Genomic DNA, 16451 nt, shown 5'->3' on the forward strand with positions numbered 1-16451 from the left:
CTCCACAATAGGCTTGTGTATCAGCTACATCTGAAACATGGAGTGTCATAGAGCATGTCTTTGTCATAGAGCACTTATCTGTCATGGAGCGCGTCTCTGTCGTGGAGCGCGTCTCTGTCGTGGAGCGCGTCTCTGTCGTGGAGCGCGTCTCTGTCGTAGAGCACGTCTCTGTCGTAGAGCACGTCTCTGTCTCTGTCATAATGCAAAATACATAAGAAGACAGCAGTACATTCAACTGTCAACCAGCTGGACATTTACATATTGAAGTTTGTCAGAAAACCTCAGATATATTCAACTGCATGAACCACACACAAAACACATTGAAATAGTACGGGGCAGAGACCATTTAGATTGATAAATGATCAGCACCATGAACCAGAGGGAGAGAGTCTTCTAAGCCCTTCAACTGAACAAAGACAAAAGCTAGTCATCACAGTGTGTGAGAGTGTGTGTGTGTGTGTGTGTGTGTGTGTGTGTGTGTGTGTGTGTGTGTGTGTGTGTGTGTGTGTGTGTGTGTGTGATTGTGTGTGTGTGTCTGCACACAAGCAATAGACAAGACTCAAGTATACTCTCTGAAAGGATCTGTTTCTGAGAGCCAATGTGGCAATAATGATTTCGATGTTCTATGATGGAATGTTGGTGCTGGTCTTGGCCCTGCCTGCATACTCAGTGAGCGTGTGTCATGAACGTGCAATTCCACATGTGAAAGTGAAATGTTCACATGTAGTGTTGTTTTACATGTGAAACGGCAAATGTGATTTTCACATAAAGGTTTTTCACACGTGAAAAAGCAATTCCACTGAAAACTGAAAATCACGTGAGGTGAAAACATGTTATCCGCCTCACATGTGAAAAGGTGGTGTTAACATGTAAAATATGGTTTCACATGAAACCATATTTGAAAATATTGTAGGCAGCTGTTCCTCGTTGCCTCTAATTGAAGGTCCTATTTAGAAGGGGTGTTTTTTCATGGGTTTTTGTGGGTAGTTGTTCTTTGAGTAGTGTGTTCCTTACAGGACTGTTTCTCGTCATTGGTTTTTTGTATTAAGTGTTTTGTTTTCTTCGAATTTAATAAAGAAGATGAGCATTCACATTCCCGCTGCACCTTGGCCCAATCCTTACGACACCCGTGACAGACGTACATGTTTCTTCTGTTCTGTTCTTTCCATAAGAAGTACATCCACCCATGTCATAATAAGTAGGCCTTTTCTCAAATTCTGTATGCTGCGAACAACATGCCAGGGAAAATCCTATTTTGGGAGTGTGGGATAAAGCAATATATAAAACGCCGGCTAGAATTGCGTAATCTTTTAGCCATATTGGGCTTTCTGGTGGCAGTTGAGAGGACTTACGCTTTGTTTTTGATTCCATCCTGGAGGCAGTGTTGACTGTGTCACCAAGCAGATAGACTGTACCTGGGCATGGTGAGGCCCACCTCCCCAGCAACACATAGGCCTACACTCACACACTGAGAACACAGGTGTCATTCATGCCTATTCCTACAATACATTAGATAGTAGCACTACTAGAAAAAGAAGACCACACTGGCCCCAAAAATAAAAAATATGTAGGCCTACATCCACAAGATACAATATCTATCACCACAAGTTGATACTAAAATTTACCATGGCATAGAACAATTTGAAACAAAGCCAACCAAACCAAATAATTGTTGAATTCAGAGAACAAGCCTGTCCATCGGGACATGATTTAAACCAGGTATTCCCAAACTGGGAACCTGTATATGTATTAGATCAGTAAGGAAGCCAGGAGGAGGAGGAGGAAGGGGGTTAACCTGTGTAAGCTATAAGGGTCCACAGACCCCCCAGTAGAAGGTGAGTTCTGGAGGTGTGTGTGACTGTGGACCAGTGTGGACCAGTAGGTGGGTCTCCAGGTGCTGCTTCCTTTTACAGTCGTCACCTGAGGCAGACCACATGACGGATGGATGGCAGAGAAGGAGGAAAAGAAAATAAACAAAACACAAACAAATGAATGGATTAAAAATTATGTAAAATTAAATGCAATAAACATCAATGCAACTCAGAAGCAAAACATTTATATAACTTAACAAATCAGAAGTCAAATGGAAGTTCTAAATAATGTATGAAATGTAAAAGCATTCAAATAAAATTCATAGAATAAAAAGGAAAGTTTTCCATCTTCCTAGGTTAGAGGGTGGTTAAACCTTCCAGACTTGGAAATGTATCAACTCTCTACCCAAGGCTTTTACTTGTGACATATAGTAACCTTTCGGTTACTGGCCCAACACTCTAACCACAAGGCTCTAACCACTAGAAACCATAAATGACTTGGTAACAAGAAATATATTTATGTCCATGACAGAATGAAAAAGTTATTTTGTTCTGACCAATGTAGATAGTTTCAAATACATGCAATATAAAAGTTTCAAATCATGAAATTTCAATTTTAAATATTTTGGACTTCAGAGCAACCTTGAGGGAGTCGGAAAAGGAGGCTCATATAATAGGGCATATCTACAAAACCTTGTAGAGAGCATATCCAACTGACGATCTCTTAGAAAAAAATATAAACTATTGGAACCAAGATTTTAAAAGACCTGATGTTGGCATAAAATGGCAGGAAAGTTGGAGCATAACTAACAAAATTACAGTTAACGAAAATGTATGCTTAATCCAGTATAAACTAATGTTTAGAATTTATTATACAAGAGAAAAATTCTACAGCACAACAGCGAAGTCATGTCTCAAGTGTAAAACTAATAATAACTCCATTAACCATACTTTCTGAGAATGCTACAAAGTTTGGAAGTTATGGGCGGAGCTAGAAAGTTGTCTATCAGAAGTATTACAACGTAAACGTACTTTTAATCCATCTGTCTGCATATTTCAAGACATGTCATGTGGGGGTGTAGTGAGATACCCAATGGGCTGGACGATTCTCTTCTCATCACTCATCTTGAAAAAACATTTACTAAAAAGTTGGAAGTCAATCAATCTGTTACAATTGACACAATTGAAAAATAAAATTATTTATTATTGAAATTTTGAAATAGCATGGGTGACTGAGAAAAACAAATTGGTACAGTTTAAGACCAAGTGGCAAACAATAATTCAGGCACTAGGGATGGGGGTGTGAGCATGCAGGTCTGGGCAGATGATATGTAGTCATTGTTTGTATGTGTCTGTAAATTGTTGTTTGTATATATACAGTTCTTTGAGAATGTAAGGAAAATGTAAGGAAAGGAAAGGAAAATCAAATATTGTAAGGAAAATCAAATATTAGAACATATACCAACCATAGAAAAAATGCTTCTTTATGAGTGAAATGTCCACAGTGTAAGAGCTGCAACACAGTTGACAGAGAACTGTCTGTCTGTCAATCTCTGGTTGCATTCCAGGTTGTCTTTATTCAAAATGCGTAGATGATCAAACCTTAAGAAAACACCTTAAAACACAGGAACCACGTTAATATGAAAAAGCAATCTTCTGAGATGTACGCATGTGCAAGAAAGAAAGGCAACGTTACAGGTTCTCTCTTTGGTGACAGCCCATCCCTTCCTCCCTCCTCTCCAGATGTTTGGATTAGCAACTTCTGTGTCAAACAGGCCTTTGTTCTCTGTTTGACGTTTGTTCAACTGCATTGTCAGGATCGTATGTCATTCTGTCTGACTCTGACACCAGTGTCATTTAGGAAGATGTTAGATAAGACATCATGGAATATGGACTACAGGACTATATCTTCTCCCAGTTTCCTTGAAACAATCTTTAAAGTGAAGTGAAACATTCACAGAGATACATCTGATTGATCTTTATGGGTCTCGGCCTTTTCAAAATAATCTTAAAAAAAACTTCTCAGTGCTTGTATGGAAACACACAAACACCTGCTGTATCTGACTAGGGAGACCAGTAGCCAGAGTACAGTCACTGACTGGTGAAAGAGGTGTGACCGGCTGGCCACTGGCCCTAGTGGTTCACGTAACCCCTGTGCACTGATCTGGAAATAGGTCACGCATTGAATTAACTCTGGGTCAATCAGGGTGACAAAGTGGCCCCCTTGCACGTATAGAGCACTTGAGAGGGAATTTGTGTGTGTGTGTGTGTGCGCACACACATGGGAGTGTGTGTGTGTGGGTGAGCGTGTTGGCTACTTACACAACGAGCCATTCAAAAAGTGGGGGTGTCCGTCTCCCGTCACGTGGTCTTTTACATTCATACTCCCACAGTAACTGGAGTGAGCTGCAACAAACTATTAATAATCATATTTACATACCAAAACTTTTCATTCTGCAGGCGAGTGGCGACCAAGAGTTTGTGACGCATTGTATATAACGACACACAAAGAGAGGGTAAGAGGGAAATTCGCATGTCACCAAGGGAACCAACCAAAGTGGAAAGAAGACCATTTGTTTATGATGTAATCAAGTGGACTTGTATTAAACCGGAGATGGATGAAGAGAGAAAACACACACATAAACAAAACACAAAGACAGACAGAGAAAGTGAGAGAGCAGATGAGCAAGAGAGGGAGAAAGAGAAAGCGAGAGTGTAGGAGGAAAACAAAGATGAGTGACATGCAGTGAGGTGGTACAGGAGTTCTGTCTCTGTCTAAAATAGATGATTGTTTGAGAAATTGAAATTATTCGATTTTTGCTGTTTTGAATTTCGCGCCATGCTAGCAATCCCGTCAGTGGGATTCTATCCCCAAGAGGTTTTTAAGAAGTATGGAGGACTGTTTCAGTGATGAGTAAATATGATTATTAATGTATACGAAACGCTTCAGTCTGGTTTTAGACCCCATCATAGCACTGAGACTGCACTTGTGAAGGTGGTAAATGACCTTTAAATGACGTCAGACCGAGGCTCTGCATCTGTCCTCGTGCTCCTAGATCTTAGTGCTGCTTTTGATACCATCGATCACCACATTCTTTTGGAGAGATTGGAAACCCAAATTGGTCTACATGGACAAGTTCTGGCCTGGTTTAGATCTTATCTGTCGGAAAGATATCAGTTTGTCTCTGTGAATGGTTTGTCCTCTGACAAGTCAATTGTACATTTCGGTGTTCCTCAAGGTTCCGTTTTAGGACCACCATTGTTTTCACTATATATTTTACCTCTTGGGGATGTCATTCGAAAACATAATGTTAACCTCTCTAGGGTAGGTGGCACCAAATCGTCCCACCTACGTAACAGCCAGTGTAATCCCGTGGCGCGTTATTCAAAAACCTCAAAAATGCAAAAACTTCAATTTTTCAAACATATTACTATTTTACACCATTTTAAAGACAAGACTCTCGTTAATCTAACCACACTGTCCGATTTCAAAAAGGCTTTACAACGAAAGCAAAACATTAGATTATGTCAGCAGAGTACCCAGCCAGAAATAATCAGACACCCATTTTTCAAGCTAGCATATAATGTCACATAAACCCAAACCACAGCTAAATGCAGCACTAACCTTTGATGATCTTCATCAGATGACAACCCTAGGACATTATGTTATACAATACATGCATGTTTTGTTCAATCAAGTTCATATTTATTTCAAAAACCAGCTTTGCAATATTAGACGCAGGCCTCCTAATTGTCCCTAGAATTTCTAAGCAAACGGCTGGAGGTAGGGCTTTCTCCTATAGAGCTCCATTTTTATGGAATTGTCTGCCTACCCATGTGAGAGACGCAGACTCAGTCTCAACCTTTAAGTCTTTACTGAAGACTTATCTCTTCAATAGGTCCTATGATTAAGTATAGTCTGGCCCAGGAGTGTGAAGGTGAACGGAAAGGCTGGAGCAACGAACCGCCCTTGCTGTCTCTGCCTTGCCGGTTCCCCTCTCTCCACTGGGATTCTCTGCCTCTAACCCTATTACAGGGGCTGAGTCACTGGCTTACTGGTGTTCTTCCATGCCGTCCATGGGAGGGGTGCGTCACTTGAGTGGGTTGAGTCACTGACGTGGTCTTCCTGTCTGGGTTGGCGCCCCCCCCTTGGGTTGTGCCGTGGCGGAGATCTTTGTGGGCTATACTCGGCCTTGTCTTAGGACGGTAAGTTGGTGGTTGGAGACATCCCTCTAGTGGTGTGGGGGCTGTGCTTTGGCAAAGTGGGTGGGGTTATATCCTGCCTGTTTGGCCCTGTCCGGGGGTATCATCGGATGGGGCCACAGTGTCTTCTGATCCCTCCTGTCTCAGCCTCCAGTATTTATGCTGCAGTAGTTTATGTGTCGGGGGGCTAGGGTCAGTCTGTTACATCTGGAGAATTTCTCTTGTCTTATCCGGTGTCCTGTGTGAATTTAAATATGCTCTCGCTAATTCTCTCTTTCTTTCTTTCTTTCTTTCTTTCTTTCTTTCTTTCTTTCTTTCTTTCTTTCTTTCTTTCTTTCTTTCTTTCTTTCTTTCTTTCTCTCGGAGGACCTGAGCCCTAGGACCATTCCTCAGGACTACCTGGCATGATTACTCCTTGCTGTCCCCAGTCCACCTGGCCGTGCTGCTGCTCCAGTTTCAACTGTTCTGCCTGCGGCTATGGAACCCTGACCTGTTCACCGGATGTGCTTGTTGCACCCTCGACAACTACTATGATTATTATTATTTGACCATGCTGGTCATTTATGAACATTTTAACATCTTGACCATGTTCTGTTATAATATCCACCCGGCACAGCCAGAAGAGGACTGGCCACCCCTCATAGCCTGGTTCCTCTCTAGGTTTCTTCCAAGGTTTTTGGCCTTTTTTAGGGAGTTTTTCCTAGGGAGTTTTTCCTAGCCACCGTGCTTCTTTCACATGCATTGCTTGCTGTTTGGGGTTTTAGGCTGGGTTTCTGTACAGCACTTTGAGATATCAGCTGATGTACGAAGGGCTATATAAATACATTTGATTTGATTTGATTTGATGAGCATGCAGAGGTAGATGGACAGAGCTGGAGAGAGAGGCTCTGAAGACTGAAAGAGAGTTATCTGTGGTAAACCCCCGTCCCCTTTCCAGCCCGGGACCAGATCAGTATTTTGCTTTATTTAGCCGACAACTCAGACTATAAATTTGTATTTTTGCGTAATTTAAACAACTCATCTGACTAATGTTAACCTGTTTGGGATAGGGGGCAATATTTTCACGGCCGGATAAAAAACATACCTGATTTAATCTGGTTACTACTCCTGCCCAGTAACTAGAATATGCATATAATTATTTTATTTGGATAGAAAATACTCTAAAGTTTCTAAAACTGTTTGAATGGTGTCTGTGAGTATAACAGAACTCATATGGCAGGCCAAAACCTGAGAAGATTCTATACGGGAAGTGCCCTGTCTGACCATTTCTTGTCCTTCTATAGCCTCTCTATCAAAAATACAGCCTTTGTGCTGTAACGTGACATTTTCTAAGGCTTTCATTGGCTCTAGGAAGGGGTCAGAATGTGGAATGATAGCTCTGCAGTCTCTGGGCGAAAAACAGCAGGGGTTTTGGTGAGTGGTCCTTCTGGGAACAATGACACTGAGGCGCTCGTGCATGAGACGACTCCATTTTTTTCTTTCAGTGTTTGAACGAATACGTTGTCGCCCGGTTGGACTATTATAGCTATTTTACGAGAAAAATCGCATAAAAATTGATTTTAAACAGTGTTTGACATGCTTCGAAATACGGTAATGGAATATTTTGAATTTTTTTGTCATGAAACGCGCCGGCGCGTCACCCTTCGGATAGTGACTTGAACGCACAAACAAAACGGAGCTATTTGGATATAACTATGGATTATTTCGAACCAAAACAACCTTTGTTGTTGAAGTAGAAGTCCTGGGCATTCTGACGAAGAACAGCAAAGGTAATCCAATTTTTCTTATAGTAAATCTGAGTTTGGTGAGGGCCAAACTTGGTGGGTGTCAAATTAGCTAGCCGTGATGGCCGGGCTATCTACTCAGAATATTGCAAAATGTGCTTTCACCGAAAAGCTATTTTAAAATCTCACACCGCGATTGCATAAAGGAGTTCTGTATCTATAATTTTTAAAATAATTGTTATCTTTTTTGTCAACGTTTTATCGTGATTAATTTAGTAAATTCACCGGAAGTTTGCGGTGGGTATGCTAGTTCTGAACAAAACATGCTAATGTAAAAAGCTGGTTTTTGATATAAATATGAACTTGATTGAACAAAACATGCATGTATTGTATAACATAATGTCCTAGGAGTGTCATCTGAGGAAGATCATCAAAGGTTAGTGCTGCATTTAGCTGTGGTTTTGGTTTTTGTGACATATATGCTAGCTTGAAAAATGGCTGTGTGATTATTTCTGGCTGGGTACTCTCCTGACATAATCCAATGTTTTGCTTTCGCTGTAAAGCCTTTTTGAAATCGGACAATGTGGTTAGATAAAGGAGAGTCTTGTCTTTCAAATGGTGTAAAATAGTCATATGTTTGAGAGCTAGCGGAACGCCTGTCCATAAGAGGTTTTAAGGCCCATACAGATCTGTGACCAGGCTATTCTATTTCCACCTCGAACGTCACAGTTTTGAGGCTGGAAAGAGACAGGAGTGGAAATCCCTTTGAATCTTAAAAATATATATTTTTATAGCACTATTACGATTAACTCGGGTCCAGTCCCTTGAGATTATCAGGTTGAACAGCTTTGGATAAATCCAACCATGAAAGACAGAAGAAAAAGAAGGAGAGCGAGATAGGTGGGATGGGAAGTAGTATAAGGGGGAATTCAGTGAGGTAAAATTTGCAGATAGAAATACAATGAATAGAGCTGATATGATGCCCAATTCTTCACCATATCTGTTCTACATTTCTATGTGAACATTTTGTAAAGTTGCGCCCCTCTGAACAGACCCCAGTAGTAAGCATTTCATATACCTTTGCCTGAGTGGCTCTTGGCCCTTGTGCCCAGGCACAGAATGTTCTGGAAGAGCAGTGTCATCATGGACACTATGGGGGCCAGGGCTCGTCTGCTGTAGTGGAAACACGTGTTAGAGACTGACACCAGGAGACTTAGACAGAGAAAGGACAGCAGGTTAGTTAACTTAGCCGGACATATAAAAGGTGGAGAAATGGGTCCTTCTCCTAAGTGGAAACTCACATAGCGTTAGCCCTAACAAGCGAACAGAAACAGAGAAACACACAAGAAATGGCTGGTTGACTGATCATTTTAACTTATTTCGGACATTCTGGGCTTTTAAGGTGGTCTCCTAACGGGATACAGAGATTTTATAAATTAAGGAAACAGTGTGATATGCACAGGTTTGTAAACCATCAAACAGAAATAACCTCCTGTTTACCTTTTTACTAGGACAGGAACACTGGGTCATGTTCATTAGGGAATGCAACAGAAAGCGTTTTGCAATAGAAAATGAACATTTGCGTCCAGGTTGTCCCTCCATGATTCAGTCTGTTTTCTTCCATTTGGTGCCTAATGAACACAACCCAGTTTCACTCCCCAGTCAGTTGTGTGCACACTAGGTAAGGTTCTCACCAGTCTTGCTCCTCTGACTCTTGACCGTTCAGTATAAACTGCTGCAGCAGAGGCAGCCTGAGATGAGGAAGAGGAGGATGAAAGTGTGGTGGCAGCTGCTGCTGCTGCAGAGGCAGCCTGAGACGAGGAAGAGGAGGAGGAGAAGGCGGAGGCAGCTGCTGCAGCAGAGGCAACCTGAGATGAGGAAGGGGAGGAGTATGTGGTGAGAGCTTCTTTCCTCTCAGAGTGTATGGAACAGTCTTTACAGATGTAACCGTTGGCGACCATGGCGTGGCTGTGCGACACAGTGTTGACGCCGCCGTTCGCACCCGTTGAGCTGTGGTCAGTCCTTGAACTCCTCCCTGGGGGAAACACACACAAGATGAACATTTTTAAGTACAACTCTGACTAGAAAACCATTTCTTCATTTATTTCTCATCAGTCCATTTATATGGTCTCAAAATATAATTATTTTGCACATCAGAGCTAGCCTTAAAGCAAGCCTGTGTTTACTTCCTGGAAAAGTGTTGTGATGATGCGTAATAAAAGATCACTACCCGGGTGAATGCTCACAAATATCATTAGAATGAATGGTGAAGTCTCACCTTTCAGATTGGTATCCTGATCTGAACCTAGACAGAATAAAGCATTATCAAATCATCCAAGCCAGCGGGAGATCATTGAATACTGATTCATTAATTGTATTGGGTCACACGGGTAATAACGCAGCTAATCTCTGTAAAACCACATCAAAGGGATTAAATGGAGAGATTATACAATCAGCCTGCCCCGTCTCTCCCCTGGTATTCCCACAAACCATTCATCAGTCCTGCCTTACTTATCAGACAGACACACAAACAACAAACTGCAGTAATTAAAATTAGCATGCTAGCTAGTTAGCTTAAACTGCTACAGTCCTAGTTTAACCTCTTATATTCTAATGCTGTTGACTGGTCCTAGACCTGTGCTTTAGCCATTGTATGACAGACTGTCTGACCATACCCGTCATGTTAAGCCAACGATAGTCGGAGGAGTTGGCTAATGCACATACCGTACAGATCTGGGACCAGAATAGAGCTAATGTATCCTCTCTATAAAACGTAACCCTTCCTCTGATCGTATGACCCATGCCCTGCCCTTTCCTCTTGGACTGACCCCAGTAGCCGTCTGTGGTAGTAGTGGTGGTGGATCGCTGGCGGAGGCTGGACTGGGCCAGGATGGAGGATAGCAGGGAGGCATCGCTGGCAGTGGTGCAGCCCGTAGAGGGAGTGTTGGTAGTGGAGAAGGAGAGGGTCTTGCGTGGCGTCTGATTCAGGGACAGGGACTGGTTCAGGGACCGGAACTGGTTCAGGGACAGGGACTGATTCAGGGACCAGGACTGGTTCAGGGACAGGGACTGGTTCAGGGACAGGGACTGATTCAGGGACAGGGACTGGTTCAGGGACAGATTCAGGGACAGGGACTGATTCAGGGACAGGGACTGGTTCAGGGACAGGGACTGATTCAGGGACAGGGACTGGTTCAGGGACAGGGACTGATTCAGGGACAGGGACTGATTCAGGGACAGGGACTGGTTCAGGGACAGGGACTGGTTCAGGGACAGGGACTGATTCAGGGACAGGGACTGGTTCAGGGACAGGGACTGGTTCAGAGACCGGGACTGATTCAGGGACTGGGAGCTGGAGGCAGACTGCTGCTGCTGCTTTCTGCTCCTCACCATCCTGAGAGACAGGAGAGAGATAGGTAGATATTATAGAAGTCTGCATGTATCTGCCTCCAGCTGCCTCTGTGTGTGTCTGCCTCTGTGTGTATCTGCATCTATGTGTATCTGCCTCTATGTGTATCTGCCTCTGTGTGTATCTGCCTCTGTGTGTATCTGCCTCTGTGTGTATCTGCCTCTGTGTGTATCTGCGTCTGTGTGTATCTGCCTCTGTGTGTATCTGCCTCTGTGTGTATCTGCCTCTGTGTGTATCTGCATCTGTGTGTATCTGCCTCTGTGTGTATCTGCCTCTGTGTGTATCTGCCTCTGTGTGTATCTGCCTCCAGCTGCCTCTGTGTGTACATGTTTAATGTTAATATAAGGCTAATGTTTCTAACTTTTTTGTCTGCCTGAGTGCGTTTGTGTGTGTCCATTGACTCCCTTCCCCTGTGTAGTCTGACCATGACTCTCTGACTGGACCCTGTGTAGTCTGACCGTGACTCTCTCTGACTGGACCCTGTGTAGTCTGACCATGACTCTCTGACTGGACCCTGTGTAGTCTGACCATGACTCTCTCTGACTGGACCCTGTGTAGTCTGACCATGACTCTCTCTGACTGGACCCTGTGTAGTCTGACCATGACTCTCTGACTGGACCCTGTGTAGTCTGACCATGACTCTCTGACTGGACCCTGTGTAGTCTGACCATGACTCTCTCTGACTGGACCCTGTGTAGTCTGACCATGACTCTCTCTGACTGGACCCTGTGTAGTCTGACCGTGACTCTCTCTGACTGGACCCTGTGTAGTCTGACCAAGACTCTCAATGACTGGACCCTGTGTAGTCTGACCGTGACTCTCTCTGACTGGACCCTGTATAGTCTTACCATGACTCTCAATGACTGGACCCTGTGTAGTCTGACCATGACTCTCTGACTGGACCCTGTGTAGTCTGACCGTGACTCTCTCTGACTGAAACCCTGTGTAGTCTGACCATGACTCTTTCTGACTGGACCCTGTGTAGTCTTACCATGACTCTCAATGACTGGACCCTGTGTAGTCTGACCGTGACTCTCTCTGACTGGACCCTGTGTAGTCTGACCATGACTCTTTCTGACTGGACCCTGTGTAGTCTGACCATGACTCTCAATGACTGGACCCTGTGTAGTCTGACCATGACTCTGTCTGACTGGACCCTCCGCTGCTGTGGTTCTGGGAGGAGAAGTCAGCCAGGCTGTCATTGCCATAGAGACCGCCAGTGGTCTGCAGACGCAGGCTCCGCCGCGACATCCTGGGCGAGTTGAACACGGGAGCGATCTGATGCGCCTTCTCAAACTCTAGGGCCACAGTCGAGTAGCTGGAGCTAAGGACAGAAGGATAGGGAAAGAGAGAGAGAGAAGAAAGAGAGCAGGAGAAAGAGATGAGAGGAAGAGAGGAGATGGCAAGAGAGTGGGATAGTGATATGGCATAGAGAGGAAAGCGAGGACAGGGGAAGAGAGATGATACAGTGTGATATGGCAAGAGAGACAGCAAGGGAGAAGAAATTAGATGGCAAGAAAGAGAGGGAGAGAGAGAAACAGAGGGGGAGGGGGAAGGGAGAGAGAAAGAGAGGTGTGGTGAATTTAGGTACTGTATGACTCAGTCACAGTGCCTGAGCATCTTATCATTTGCTGTAAGACAGAGGCCTTGGTCTGAATCAGATCAGCACTTCTGTGGTTTCAGCTTACCGCAACATGAAATCAACAACCCTCTCCCTCTGAGTCAGTCAGGGCCAGTATTCATAACAGTTAACTTATTCATTATCACCTAAAAGGCTAAACTGATCCCAGATCAGCACTCCTACTCTAAGAGCTTTATTAATGCAGGCCCAGGGCTTAGTTAGCATAACGTGATTAATACGGACATTCCCAACTTCCTCCCATCCATTGACTGTATCTTAGTCACATATATAAACTAGAGAGAGACACTTTGTTTTGTAAACAACAGCAACACAGCATTGGGACAGCTGTAGCAGCTCAGTAGGGAGAGAATGTTACCATAGGAACTGTTCCTGGAGCTGAACACTGGGCTCTCTGGAAATGACTCACCCAATAAACACGAGGAAAGAATACAAATGGAGAAAGAACAAGGACTGTATGTGAAAGAGGAGAGGCCCAGACAGATGGATAATGGAAAAGGACACCATATACCAGTCCTGTGTGGCTTACTTGTTAGAATATGTTGCTTGCAACACCAGGGTTGTGGGTTCATATCCCATGGGGGACCAGTATGAAAATGTGTGTACCTTTTGGAAAAGATCATGTAAATATAAGATGTGGAGTGGAGACAGAATGTAAATATTCTGAATATAGAATTGGACACTTCTGCACTCACTCATACCAGACCACACCCCCAGGCTGAGTATGCAGGCAGGGCCAAGACCAACATTCCATCATAGAACATCTAAATCATTATTGCCACATTGGCTCTTAGAAACAGATCCTTTCAGAGAGTATACTTGAGTCTTGTCTATTGCTTGTGCACACACACACACACACACACACACACACACACACACACACACACACACACACACACACACACACACACACACACACACACACACACACACACACACACAGGTACTAACAATTGTGATTTGATGTTAAACACACAGCAGTAGGGTAATATTATCCTACAGTAGGTTGGGACTCCTCTCCTTTGTATGTCAGTCATCTAAATCCCCCTGACAGACAAGCAGGGCAGTTGAGGAGGAGAAAAGCATCTTAGCTGACTGACTGTGTTCAAGAACTTCCCTTCCTGTAATGGAGATGGGATGCAGGAACAAAATGTAAGCACAAACACATGGTCTCATTCATGTTGCAACCACAACAGTGAGAGTCCATAAGACCAAGTTCTGAACAACAACATGTGGCAGCCATTTAAAACAATGCAACACTGAAGGAAGAACAGGGGGTGGGTCCCACACACAGCCAGGCTGTTCTCAGATGCCACTCCTTCTCTAAAGGCCCCCAACATATAAACAGGGGCTCTGGCTGTAGAGGCCTCCTCCATCAGTCAATCCCCAGGCCTGTGTGTGTTGTGTCCTCCTGGCCCTAAGACCTCAGGATTACACCATCCCATCCAGAGCCAATTATGGGCTTTGCTTTCCTCCTCCTGCTTGCTGCTCCACCTGGCTCTCCTACACACACCAACACCTCTCAATGTGACTGTGTGCTCTTCCACAGTGTGTGTGCTCTTATAGGGAGTGTGAGCTCTTCTAGGGAGTGTGAGCTCTTCTAGGGAGTGTGAGCTCTTCTAGGGAGTGTGTGTGCTCTTCTAGGGAGTGTGTGCTCTTCCAGGGAGTGTGTGCTCTTCCAGGGAGTGTGTGCTCTTCCAGAGAGTGTGTGTTCTTCCAGAGAGTGTGTGTGCCCACTACAGATCATGTTAGAGGCCACACCAGGTAGGATGGGATATTAGCAGAGAGTTGTCTATGTTGTTACCCCACACACTATGTTAAAGGCCCAGAACAGTCAAAAATGTGACTTTTTTTTATATGAGGTTGGAATAATACCGTGAAATTGTGTAAATTATAATAATGCCATTTTAGTATAGGAGCTGTCTGAAAAGACTGCCTGAAATTTCAGACTGTTTTGGTGGGATGGAATTTTGGCATGCCTGATGACATCACCTGGCAATAAATTTGTTAATATACCAATAAGAAAACGAGTTCCAAACCTCTCTGTCAATAACAGCTAGTTTTCAGTTTTCACCTCCCCACTCAGACCACTCCCAGACAGTCCTAGCAAAATTATTGCTTGAGAAATTGTCCCCTCCTGTACTCCCTGTTCACCCACGACTGCATGGCCAGGCACGACTCCAACACCATCATTACGTTTGCAGACGTCACAACAGTGGTAGGCCTGATCACCAACAATGACGAGACAGCCTATAGGGAGGAGGTCAGAGACCTGGCCGGGTGGTGCCAGAATAAACCTATCCCTCAACTTCACCAAGACTAAGGATATGATTGTGGACTACAGGTAAAGGAGGACTGAGCACGCCCCCATTCTCATCGACTGGGCTGTAGTGGAGCAGGTTGAGAGTTCCTGTGTGGAGATGGGAGAACCTTCCAGAAGGAGAACCATCTCTGCAGCACACCACCAAAAAGGCCTTTATGGTAGAGTGGCCAGACAGAAGCCACTCCTCAGTAAAAGGTACATGACAGCCGCTTGGAGTTTGCCGATAGGCACCTAATGTCACGTCCTGACCATAGAGAGTCCTTATTTTCTATGGTGGAGTAGGTCAGGGCGTGACTGGGGGCTTAGTCTAGCTGGTAATCTCTAATTGGGGATCATATTTAAGTAGTTGTTTTTCCCACCTGTGTTTGTGGGATATTGTTTCTGTGTAGTTGCCTATGAGCACTGCTTGAGCTTCACATATCGTTTGTTCATTTATTGTTTTTGTATTTTGCGAAGTTTCACATTATAATAAATATGTGGAAAAGCTACTCACGCTGCGCCTTGGTACAATTATTACGACGATTGTGACAGAATATCCCACCAAACCAGGACCAAGCAGCGTGTTCACCAGGTGAAGGATTTCTGGACATCGGAAGGAGATAATGGAAGACAGCAACGACGACAGGGTTCGCAGCTACAGAAAGCCCAAGGACAACCCCAAGTAAAAAAAATGTTTTTGGGGGGGGGCACATGGAGCTGGCGACTGGGCAGAGGGAAGAGCCAGAGACTGTCAGGGAGGCAATGGCGAAGTTGGGAGAGAGTGAGATGAGAGAGATGTGCAAGTGTGTTCTGCTCAACATCCGACCAGAGGATCCGGTTAGCAGTCTGGTGCAACCTGTGCCTGTTCCTCGCTCTCTCCCTGAAGTGCATGTCCCCAGTCCGGTACGTCCTGTGCCTGCTCCTCGCACTCTCCCTCAAGTGCGCCTTCCCAGTCCGGTACGTCCTGTGCCTGCTCCTCGCACTCTCCTTCAAGTGCACCTTCCCAGTCAGGTACGTCCTGTGCCTGCTCCCCGCACTCGCCCTGAAGTGCGTGTCACCAGTCTGGCGACACCTGTGCCGGTTCTACGCACCAAGTCTCCAGAGCGCCTCCACAGGCCAGTACGTCTTGTGCCAGCTCCTCGCACTCACCGTGCAAAGTGTGTCGTCGAACCGGTACCATTGATGCCGGTTCTACGCACCAGGTCTCCAGTGCACCTCCACAGCCCAGTGCGTCCTGTGCCAGCTCCATGCACCAGGCCTCCAGTGCGCCTTCACAGTCCAGAGCTTCCGGCGACGGTTACCAGTCCAGAGCTTCCGGCGACGGTTCCCAGTCCAGAGCTTCCGGAGACGGTCCCCAGTCCAG

At 44.8% G+C, this 16451-nt stretch overlaps 1 protein-coding gene across 3 annotated transcripts in view; it reads right to left on the minus strand.

Moving 5' to 3' along the window:
- The window catches only part of LOC106606526 (uncharacterized protein DDB_G0271670-like), a 90811-nt gene that overhangs the window by 70533 nt on the left and 3827 nt on the right, over positions 1–16451 (minus strand). Inside the window, exons 2-7 of one of the 3 annotated variants that reach the window (XM_045719897.1) lie at positions 12283–12471; positions 10567–11132; positions 10017–10043; positions 9433–9773; positions 8817–8911; positions 520–4217 (exon numbers count right to left, since the gene is read on the minus strand). In XM_045719897.1, coding sequence (XP_045575853.1) covers positions 4130–4217; positions 8817–8911; positions 9433–9773; positions 10017–10043; positions 10567–11132; positions 12283–12398 — 1233 coding nt within the window. In that variant the 5' untranslated portion in view covers positions 12399–12471 and the 3' untranslated portion in view covers positions 520–4129. Of the gene's footprint in view, positions 1–519; positions 4218–8816; positions 8912–9432; positions 9774–10016; positions 10044–10566; positions 11133–12282; positions 13569–16451 lie in introns of those variants that run through there. The other 2 variants (XM_045719896.1, XM_045719898.1) reach the window with 2 other exon arrangements.

Source organism: Salmo salar, chromosome ssa06 (genome assembly GCF_905237065.1).
Source record: "Salmo salar chromosome ssa06, Ssal_v3.1, whole genome shotgun sequence".
NCBI lineage: Eukaryota > Metazoa > Chordata > Actinopteri > Salmoniformes > Salmonidae > Salmo > Salmo salar.